Here is a 10900-nt window from a genome sequence, read left to right on the forward strand (position 1 = left end):
ACTGTGCCTCCCTTGCTGTCCCTCCCATATGTCCCCTCCCACTCTCTTCCTCCTGTGCTGTCCCCTCCCACGCTGTCCCCTCCCATGCCGTCCCCTCCCACACTGTCCCTCCCACGCGGTCCATCCCATGCTGTCCCTTCCCACACCTTCCATCCTATGCTCTGCCCTCCCACATTATCCGCCCCACACTGTCTGTCCACGCTGTCCCCTCCCATGCTGTCCCCTCCCACCCTGCTCCTCCCATGCCGTTGGCTCCACACCATCGGTCCCGCGCTGTCCCCAGCAGCGCAGGGAAGGAGGCCCCAAGGGCCAGGTGGTGCGGGTGCTGAGTGCCGGAGGTGCGGCGGCCCCGTCTACTGCCCACTCCTGGCCCACCAGGGAGATGGGAGGGGGAATGCAGAGGAGCCGCAAGAAAGGAGGGAGGGAAGCCAGTGAGGCCAAGAGAAGGTGGAGAGGAGGAGCGAAAACCCCCATAGGGAGGAAGGACAGGAAAGGGGACTGAGGGTGGGATGTGTGCGTCTGGACCGGGGCCCCCGAGCGGGGCCCAGGCTCTCCCGCCCCTGACCCCCCTGCTGTCATGCACCAGCCTGTGGGAGCTGTGGGGCGGGAACGCCAGCATGCCTTCCTTGGGGGCGGGGGAGCCCCAGGTCAGAACCCTCACTGCTAAGTTCAGCTTCCTCTCCTGTAAGGCGGTGACGAGCCGCATGCTGGCCGTGAGGGGTCACTTAGCTCCCAGCTCCTGGCAGGGTCCTCAGGGACAGAGACCGGGGCGGGTCCCTCCTGACCTCAGCCGGCAGGACCAGACAGGACAGGATGGGGACTGGATGGGGGCAGGAAGGGGACAGGAGGGGGACATCCCAAGGCTGGCCCCGCGTACCCATTTGTGTGCATAAGGAAGCCGAGGCTCGGGGAGGTTCGAGGCCTGGCGGGCAGGCAGCGGGGGTCTGCAGAATTAGAGGACGCACGGCCAGGGGGTGGCCCGGCCCTGACTCCTTCTATCCTGCCAAGCCCCTGTGCCCCCGGATGCTCCGCACAGAGGGGCCGGGGATCAAGGAGCAGCTCAGAGGAGGGGCCGGGCCGGGCCGGGGGTAGGCAGGGTACCCAGGGCTCCGGCGGCAGAAACAGTGTGGCGGCGTCAGGCAGAGGGTCAAGCTACTCCGTGCACCTGGGGCCAGGTTTGGAGACCCCACGATCGGCCCGAGGAGGAGAGCCATGTGCGGGACCCTGGGCTGTCAGGAACACCTGCGCCCCCCTCCACCGGGGCAGGACGAAAGGGGAGAGCCATGGCAGAGGCTGCGGCCAGTGCCAGCCACCAGTCGCGTGTCACGGGATGTGCCAAAGCCTGGCCTCGTGAGCGCGTCGAGAGCCGTGCCAGGCAGCCCCAGCCCGTCTCGGGAGGGACGGGCTCCCCGGGAGGGCCGTCCAGCGCCAAGAGGAGCCTGGGCCGGGCCTGGAGGTGAGGCCCCGTGGTCAGCCCCTCGTGCGGTCCCGGAGGTGGGCCCGAGGGCTGCGCAGGCGTGGCGGGGGGCGGGGGGCCCGGGCAGTCTCCTGGGAGGCTGCGACACTTGGCCCAGACCCTTGCAGCACTGTGGTCAGGGACTCAGAGAAGGGATTGCGCAGCGAGCACGGTGTGCAGGGCAGAGGCGGGAACGGCAAGTGCAGGGCCGGGGCCGGTCACAGCCACACCAGCGCCCCACAGGCAGGCCGACCCTGGAGAGGGCGGGCCTTGACCTCTGACCCAGGCCCAGAGGGGCGAGGGCAAGGAGGCTGACCGGGGAGCACATCACAGGAGGTAGGACCCCCCGGCCACAGGGAGGTGATGGGCCAGCCAGCAGGACGTCGGGCTTTGCTCTGGACCCCACTCTGGGGCAGAAGTGGACGGTCCCCGACCCAGCCTGTGGGCACCAGGGGGAGGCCTGGGGAAGAGGGGCTTGGGTGGCCCAAAGCTCTTCATGGGCCCATGGGTTGGGGCTCTGTGGAGCCAGGCTGTAGAGGGGACCCCTGAACGGGCAAGGCCCACTAGGAAGGTTTTGGGGGCAGAGACTCCCTCTCCCTCAGGCAGCAGGGACTCCCCGCACGGCACCCTTCCCATCGGGCCGTTTGAGCAGACGAGGAGGGTCCCGCCTGCCCGGGGAAGTGGAAGGCAGTTGGAGGGGACATGAGGTGGGGGGAGGTCCTGCTTCCTCTTGGCTGGTGCTATCGGCAGACCTGGGCCCCCAAAAGGAAGCTGAAGCACCACGGGGCAGGCCTGGCCCACACCCCACACCACAGCCCTCCTGGCCCTGCTGGGCAGGTCTCATCTGAGAAGCCTCCCCGGAGGAGGGGACATCTGCCTGCCGAGCCGGCTTCCCCAATACCACAGAAAGGCTGGCTCCCCGAAAGGCACAGGCTGGGGGCACAAGCTGGCCCTGAGGTGTGGGGAGGGAGCGAGGCCCCGAGGGGTCGGCGGCATGATGGGCCAGCCTCGGCTGGGGTTGCCCTGACCGGCATTTGGAGGCTGGTCCCCCCAGAGCCTTCGTGGGTCTGGGAAGCCAGGACGCTGCAGGCCTGGGGGGACAGTAGTGGCAGGAAACTGGGGGCCAGGGTCTGCACGGGGGCTATCAAGGGAGGGACCCATCTGGCCCACGTGGACGGCGGGCGGGCAGAGCCAGCGACCAGCAGAGCAGCTCAGCGTGGGGCGTGGGGCAGGATGGGGGGGAAGGGAGCCATGGGCACAGATGCCCTCCACATAACTCTGTCCCTGAGGGGCGCCTGTGTGGGAGGTGCTGGGACCGTGGGTCCCCCTGAAGGGATGATGGGGCAGAGAGGAGGGGTGGGGACACCTGCAGGCTGATTAGCTGCCCCATCCTCTCTGACGGGCGTCCGCCCACCACGTCCCCTTTCGCTGTCCTTCCAGGCTGGGCAGAGGCACAAACGCCCCTCCCCTGTGGGGACTTCCTGCAGGCTCCCCCCTGCCCCCGGCTCCAAATAGGGGCCCTCTTCTGGGGTCCCTGAGCCTCGCCTCGAGGTCAGCCCTGGCTTTCCGGGCAGCCCCTAAGGTCCCTAGGGGCAGGGACCTCACTGTGGGCCCCTGGCACCCGGCTGGATAGAGAGCCGGCTCAGGGAGGGGGAGGAGCCCGAGGCTGAGGTGGACAGGCCAGCCCAGGCCCGCAAGAAGAGGGCTGGACCACAAGCCTGGCTGCCTGGGCGGTCATGGAGCAGGCAGCAGATATGGGGGTGTCAGCGGGGTGGGTGAGAGCCCAGCCCAGCGCGGGAGCCTGGGACGGTGGCACACTGTGGTCTCCTGCCTCCCCTTCCCAGGGGGAGACCTCCCAACCCTACTCTTCAGCAGCACACTGGGGTGACAGTCCCCCTTGAATGGGGTGAGAACGAGGTGGCATTTCGAGCCAGTGGTGGGGCCATCTCGGGCTGAGCAGGGCCTGGCGTCTATGCCCCGGAGGCGTCCCTGTGGCCTGAGGCCTGAGGCAGGGGCCACCCTTCCCAGTCTGGCCCTGGGGCCAGCCAGGAAAGAAGGGCAGAAGGGGGATTCCTTGGCTTTGGGGGCTGTGTGGGGCAGCTAGGGGGCTTCCCCAACCAGAGGCCCCCAAGGGCTGCCCCACTGTGGGAGGACGAGGGGGTGCTGAACAAAGAGGCCGGCGAGGGCCCTACGGAGATGACACTGTGATTAAGGAGGCGCCGGCCTCGGCCGTGAGAGGGGCTGCCCCGGCAGAAGGTAGTCCTGGCTGGGGGCTCGGGGCTCACGTGGGTGGAAAGATACCGACGGGCAGGCCGCTTGGCCTTTCCCACCGAGGCCGGGCTCAGAGAGCCCAGAGCCCCTGCCCAGGCCACATGGCCCTGTTCCCCTGCCAGGGGCTGAGCGGATCTGGAGTCGTGCGTGGGGCCACCTTTGGATGGCCTGGCCTGGGGCACACGGCTCACAGGGTGCACGATCCAGCCAGCCGTGGGGCTCCCGGAGGCTGCGACTGTGCCCCATCTCCCCCAGCACCAGCCCAGCGGTGCTGGCCCCTCGGGGCCTCGCTCCCTCCCCACACCTCAGGGCCAGCTTGTGCCCCCAGCCTGTGCCTTTCGGGGAGCCAGCCTTTCTGTGGTATTGGGGAAGCCGGCTCGGCAGGCAGATGTCCCCTCCTCCGGGGAGGCTTCTCAGATGAGACCTGCCCAGCAGGGCCAGGAGGGCTGTGGTGTGGGGTGTGGGCCAGGCCTGCCCCGTGGTGCTTCAGCTTCCTTTTGGGGGCCCAGGTCTGCCGATAGCACCAGCCAAGAGGAAGCAGGACCTCCCCCCACCTCATGTCCCCTCCAACTGCCTTCCACTGAGCTTCTCCCTGCTCAGAACTTTCCAGAGCCCCCAGGGTCCCCAGCTGCTCTGCCCTGGGTCTTCCAGAGACCTAACACCACCCCCAGGCTGCCGGGTGCTGCCCCTTCTGGGAGTGACCACAAAGGGGAGGGTTAGGAAGGGCTGCACTCCTGCACAGCAGGGGCGGAGCTGAGCACTCAGCGGGGACACTTCGGCCCCGGGGCTGGGGTGAAGGCCCAGCTGTCCCCGCCCCTGCATCTCTAACCCCTATGAGGCGCCCAGCATGGAGGAGGAGGGAGGGAGACAGGAAGCCTAGGGGCTTGGCACTCCAGGCCTTTCCCTGCGCCCCCGGCCACTCTCTGCTCCCTGGTAACCCCAGAATCCCGGTGCTGCCCGCTGCCCCTCAGCTCCCTCGGGGGTGACTCATCCCCAGAGCTCTCCCCGGGTTGGCCTGGGTCCCTCCTGACCATGTCTCCGGGAGTCCCCATGCACCCCACACTCTGCTCACCCAAGCTCACCTTGGGGCCTCCCCCCAACACGCCCCCCCTTCCCTCCTGGGATGCAGGGAGTTCTGGAGGTTGCTGTCCCTTGGCCCACACCACCTTCCTGGCTGGTAGCCCCCTTCCCAGTCCTCTTGTGCCCCATAGGGGGCTCGTAGACCCTCCTGTCCATCTCCCCACAGCTGCCCCTCCCTGGCCACGGCCGCACTGAGCCGCTGGCCACTGGCCTTCTTGGCTGTCTTCTTGCTGAACCCTCTTTCTGGCCCAGGAACCCTGGCTCATCTTTCAGACCCAAGTTCAAGGTCGCTGGAGCCCTGGGCTCCCCGGGCCAGTAGGGTTGGGCTTGCCCAGGGGGCTGTCTACCTGGCCCACTGACCGGCTGGGCCTTCGAGGAAAGGGGTCGTCTCTCCACACGCGCTCCAGGGCCCAGGCACAGCCAGAAAGGTGCTGCTGGAGGAGGGGCGGCCGAGAGGGCAGGCGGCCGGGGCGTGGGGGAGCCAGGTTCCCGGCAGCTGCAGCTCCCTGCCCACACCCCTGGCCTGGGGCAGCAGTGTGTGCCTCCCGCCGCCCCACCCACCACCCGCCTGCTGCTCTGGGGCTGCCTTCGCGCTCTGGGCTCCCCCCAGCTGCCTCTCGGCAAGGATGGGTGACAGCACCCTAGCCGTGCCACACCCGCGGAACCCTCCCCACACGGCCTGGGGCAGGACCCTGCCTTGCATAAGCAGCGGGGGGCACCCTCCGAGTTGCCCAGCCACTGCCGCCCTCCCCTGAACTCCCTGCCAGGGCCGCTGACCTCTGCCCTCGGGGGCCTGCTCTCTGGTAGTTGGGGACCCCCAGAAGCCAACGCTAAGAAGGCCTCTCCGTGGGCTCATCCCCCCAACCCCGTGCCTTCACTCGTGAGCTCTATGGTCACTTGAGGGACCAGTCGCTCAGCAAGTGTCCACTGGTGGACAGTGTTGGAGACCCTGGGGAGGCAGGGCATGGAGGGGACAGAGACCGTGCTGGTCCTCAGGGAGACCTGTGCTCTCTGCTCCCGGCAGGGCGGCCAGTCCCACTCCCCAGCCTCTCGGGCAGCTCCCATGCGCTGTGCCCGGGACCCCTGTAGCCAAGAGCATCCCCTGCAAGCCTAAAGGAAGAATTCTCCTCCGGCAGGCCTGGCCCTGCCTGGGCCCCAAGCCCAGCCCCCAAGCTCTCCCCATGACTCTGAGCTGACCTTTGGGCACAAGAGACAGGTGGGGTGGCCCACAAGCCGCCTGCAGGGGGCAGAGTCAAGCTGGGACCAACCCACGCAGGCTGGGGCGGGGGACAGCTGGAGGGGCCAGCCGGCTCAGGACCCTATCCTCTAATCCTCTATCCTCGGACCCTAGTGGTTGGGGGGGCCACAAGGGGGGTGCTGCAGAGGGAGGAGAGAGGGGGGCTGGTGCCTCGAGTCAGGGCCGGTAGGCAGTGGACATGACCAGCAGGGGCAGTCCCTGGACTGGGGGACCCCCACCCAGAACGGAGAGCTGTGATCCTTCCTGGGGCCTGCTGGGGTCTGCCCACACTGGGCACCCGGGTGGAGCGAGGCCCCACGGCGGAGCCTGATGCTGGGGTGCAGAGCCCCACTCCGCGGCCCCTGGGGCTGAACCCTTGGCTGCACAGAGCAAGAACAGACACAGGAAACAGCCTAATTGCATTTGCTAAGGAACACCAAATCCCTTACAGCTGGACTCGGGAACCGTCTGCGATCAGGGGACTGGGGGGGGGCGGGTCTGCGAGGGTGGGGGGCGGCCATCGCCCGTGTCCTGACAGTTCCATGGAGCCTGCCAAGGGGTCTGGGCTGCTGGCCGGGGAAGGGGGGCGCCTTTCCCAGGCCAGAGGCCCCCACCCCACCCCAGGAGAGCCGCCCCCTCTCAGTTCCCAGAACGGAGCCCAGCTGTGGAACAGTGAGGGGTGAGGTCACGGGAGGGGCCAAGAGGGGCTGCATTACTCACATCCTGGGGCTAGCGGGAGGGAGGAGGCGAGGGGGGGAGGGCTCCTTGTCCTTAGGCCGCTGGGTCTCCCAGCATGGGGTTTGGGGGACAGCAGGAGACCCCTACCCTGCAGCCCTGCTCTGCTCCCTGCAAGCTCCTACCGGTGGGGCGTCGGGGCCACATGCAGATGGCAGGTCATGAAGGGTGACCCTCGGAGGGGTCGTCTCCTCGGGGATGCTGCTCTCAGAAAACATGCCTCGGTCTCCCTCCTGGGCCACTGTCGAGGCCATGGGGAGGGTGCCGGGGTGGGGGCACTGGACCTGCCATTTCGCCCCTCCCCTTGTTCCCACTTCTGAGTCTGCATGTACAGATGGACACCCGCGTGTGGGCACGTGTGTGCATGCCGGGGGGCATTTGGGACGGTGGATAGAGCCCATGGAGGAAGTGCGTGTGTGTGCAAGAGAGGCCCGGCCACGCATTGTGTGTCCGTGCGTGGGGCCCTGCCGAGTGTGGGCCCACACGGGGCTCTTGTGGCCCGGACCTATCGCCGTACGGGCAGACCCCAGAGGCTTAGCCCAAGTCTGTGTCTGGGGTTACCAGACACACTGTGGGTTCTGCGCTCAGACCTCGGCAGAAGGGCCTGGGAAGCAGGAGCATTGTTGGAGAGAGGCCCCCACGGGGGTTCCCGAGAGCAGGCCCGAGGGGGACCTGAGGCTCAGCTCAGGCCTCGGACGCAAGCACACCTTCCCCGGCCACCCACACCCCGCCTGGGCCTACGCACTCACACCCACGCACCACCCATTGGCCAAAACACTGCCAACACAAACTCGCCGATAGGCATGTGCAGCTGGGACATGGGAGCAAGTGGAACAAGGTGGCAGTCCCGTCAGGAATGGCCAGGAATCCCTCCTGGGGTGCCCCCAGGGGCCGCCCCACAAGAAGGCTGGTGGGCCCACACTCCACCCCACAGCCAGGGACACAGCATCGAGCTCCCACTGCACCCACCTGCTCCCACCCTCCATTAAGAGGGTCTGCAGGGGTGAATGGCGGGGAAGGACCTCAGACCCCAGGTCCCCACAGCCCGAGAGCATCCTAGGCTCTACCTCCCCAGAAAACACAGCCCTGCAGCTTCCGAGCCGAGGGCCTGGGGCAGGAGGGGCTCCCTGGGGCCCTGGGGGTGGGAGCCAAAGGCCCTGCTGAGGAGTGAGGGTGGGCGGACTGGGGGTGCTGAGGTCTGAGCACAGCTGAGGTCCCAGGGGGCCACAGCGGCGGGGAGGGGGCCCCGAGCGGGGGCTGCGGAGGGGCCTGGCTTTTGTCTGGGAGGCTCTGGGAGGACTGAGGAGAGATTAGATCATGGCTGGCAGGGCTGCTGAGACCATGGAGCCGGCCATCCTGGCCAAGGGATGGAGGCCCAGAAGGAGCGGGCTGTGGGGTCAGGCAGCGGACACCAGCAGGAAGGGACTGAGACCCCAGCTTGGGGCAGTGGGAACCCCTGCAGAAGCAGAGACCAGGACTCCCCTCCCGGGGTCCAGGGGAGCTGGGGGAGGGAGGGCCATGTCAGTGACCAAGGCCTGGGGTGCCCCCCGGACACCAATAGTCTGAGATCTGCTGGGCCAGGGCCAGGGGGACCAGGCTGTGGACCCCTGGTTCCAGGCCCACCTTGCATAGCCCCGACTGAGGGACCCCGAGAAGCTGTGGGGTCAGCATGCACTGACAGAGGAAGCTCTCCGATGCTGGCTCTGCAGTGGGCCTCAGTTTCCTCATCTGTGAAACAGCCCAGAGAGGGGTCAGGTTCCGGCTGGACACAGCCTCTTCTGTGGACCTTGGGCCCTTCCGGGGGCCACCTCCTTTCAACATGCCAGACCCTTGGGGAGCAGGAGGGAGCACCCACCCCAGCTGGGCGCGTCGGCTAAGAAGGTGGCTGCCTAGCCAGGTCTGCCCCTGGCAGGACCCCAGCCCAGCCCAGCAGTGCCTGATTGGCCGAGGCTGATCCACCTGATGCAGGTAGGACGCGTGGCACCTCCAGCAGCCTCTTCCCACGCCCTCTGCGGCCCAGCTCTGCTTAGGCCAAGGGAACCTGGCTGGTGGAGGGGACACAGGGGTCTTAGTACTGGGGTTGCTCCAGCCTGCCTATTACCGGAGCCCCTCCATCCCCAGGCCTACAGAGCCCTGGGAGCTCCCCCCTAGGCCCCGAGGGCACCTCCATGACCGGCTCTCACGACCTCTGCTCTATAGACAAGGGAACTGAGGCCTGGACAGGAGGCCTGCTCGGACCGGAGTGGCAGGGCGTGGGCTGTGGTGTGACCATCTCTTGGTGTCCCCCAGGCTCACCACTCAGTGGAGCGTGGAAGATGAGGAGGAGGCCGCCCGGGAGCGGCGCCGCCGGGAGAGGGACCGGCAGCTGCGGGCCCAGGACGAGGATGGAGGCGGCCAGTCCCCCGAGCTGCCTGAGCAGGAGACCCTGTAAGCTGCCCCCTCCCACCAGCTTGCCCAGCCCCGTCACCCCTGGGCAGAGAGGGGGGTGCTGGTGGTCGGGCCCTGGGCTAGAGGTCCCAGAGCAGGTGAGACCACGGAGGAGCTCAGCCCAAGAGCAGGAGTGGGGAGAGTTCTCAGGGTGAGGGTCCCCGAAGCCCCCGGTGCCAACAGAGCCTACTGGCCGGCCGGCCGGATGGACTCCCGTGCGGCCACCCCTCCCAGCCAGCCTCCCAGAGCGCTGACTCAGGCTCTGGCCGCCCTGCGCAGTCCTGGCCCCTGCTTGGACCGACACTGACCCCAGCTGCGTGGCCCTGGCCCCAGAGCCCCCCGCCCAAGCTCCCCGCTGCCGGTGACTCATGGAGGCCACGTCCAACTTGGCGGGCCGCAGGCCGGCTCGTTTCCTCCCTGGGCCCAGGAGGCCTCCGCGGCCGGGCTGGGCTGTTTTTACAATAATGCCCCCCTTCCTCCTGCCGCTGTTTTGTTCCATTTTCTCCGAGTCAGCAGCTCCGGGCGGGGTGGGGTGCCGCAGCGGTCATGGCCCCTCAGGCCGGGTCCTCGGTCTAGATGGCAGGGGCTGGGGGCAGAGGAGGAGCCCACCGGCACCAGATCCCAGGCCTGCCGTGGGGGGACAGGGTGCAGGGGCTTTCTGGGGAAGGAGCATGTCACCAGAGCCCTGGGGGCTCAGCTGAGGGGGCAGAGAGGGGCATAACCCCACAGACGGGGACCCCAGGTGACAGAGGAGGCACGGCCCAGCAATCAGGGGGCCCTAGACTGAGGGGGGAGTACAGCCCCACTCTCAGGTACCCTAGACTGATGGAGGGGGGCACAGCCCAGCTCTTGTGGAGCCTTAGACTGATGAGGGAGGCATAGCTCAGCTCTTCAGAGGCCCTAGACTGAAGGGGAAGACATCGTCCAGCTCTCAGGGGACCCTAGACTGATGGAGGAGGCACAGCCTAGCTCTCAAGAGACCCTAGACTGATGGAGGAGGTATAGCCCAGTTCTCAGAAGGCCCTAGACTAATGGGAGAGGACAGCCCAGCTCTTGGGGAGCCCTGAACAGATGGGGAAGCACAGCCCAGGTCTCAGGGAAACCTAGACTGATGGGGGAGGCATAGCCCAGCTCGAAAGAAACCCTAGATGGATGGGGGAGGCATAGCCTTGTTCTCAGAAGGCCCTAGACTGATGGGGGAGCACAGCCCAGCTCTCAGAGAACCCTAGACTGATGGGGAAGGCATAGCCCAGTTCTCAAGAGACCCTAGACTGATGGGAGAGGCATAACCCTGTTCTCAGAAGGCCCTAGACTGATGATAGAGCACAGCCCAGCTCTTGGGGAGCCCTGAACTGATGGAAGAAGCATAGTTCAGCTCTCAGGGAACCCTAGACTGATGGGGCAGGCACAACCCAACTCTCAAGAGACCCTAGACTGATGGGGGAGGCATAGCCCAGTTCTCAGAAGGCCCTAGACTGATGGAGGAAGCATAGCCCAGATCTCAGGAGCCCTAGATTGAGGGGGGAAGCATAACTCAGCTCTTCAGAGGCCCTAGACTGACGGGGGAGATATCGTCCAGCTCTCAGGGGACCCTAGACTGATGGGAGAGGCATAACCCAGCTCTTGGGGGACCCTAGACTGATGGGGGAGGCACAACCCAGCTCTTGGGGGACCCTAGACTGATGGGGGAAGAA

The 10900-nt window shown here is 67.1% G+C and overlaps 1 protein-coding gene across 5 annotated transcripts in view; it reads left to right on the top strand.

Moving 5' to 3' along the window:
* The window catches only part of LSP1 (lymphocyte specific protein 1), an 87726-nt gene that overhangs the window by 65966 nt on the left and 10860 nt on the right, over positions 1–10900 (top strand). For all 5 annotated transcript variants that reach the window (XM_044919237.1, XM_044919238.1, XM_044919240.1 and 2 more), the window contains exon 2: positions 9069–9206. In XM_044919237.1, coding sequence (XP_044775172.1) covers positions 9069–9206 — 138 coding nt within the window. The remainder of the gene's footprint in view (positions 1–9068; positions 9207–10900) is intronic.

Source organism: Neomonachus schauinslandi, chromosome 11 (assembly GCF_002201575.2).
Source record: "Neomonachus schauinslandi chromosome 11, ASM220157v2, whole genome shotgun sequence".
Lineage (NCBI taxonomy): Eukaryota > Metazoa > Chordata > Mammalia > Carnivora > Phocidae > Neomonachus > Neomonachus schauinslandi.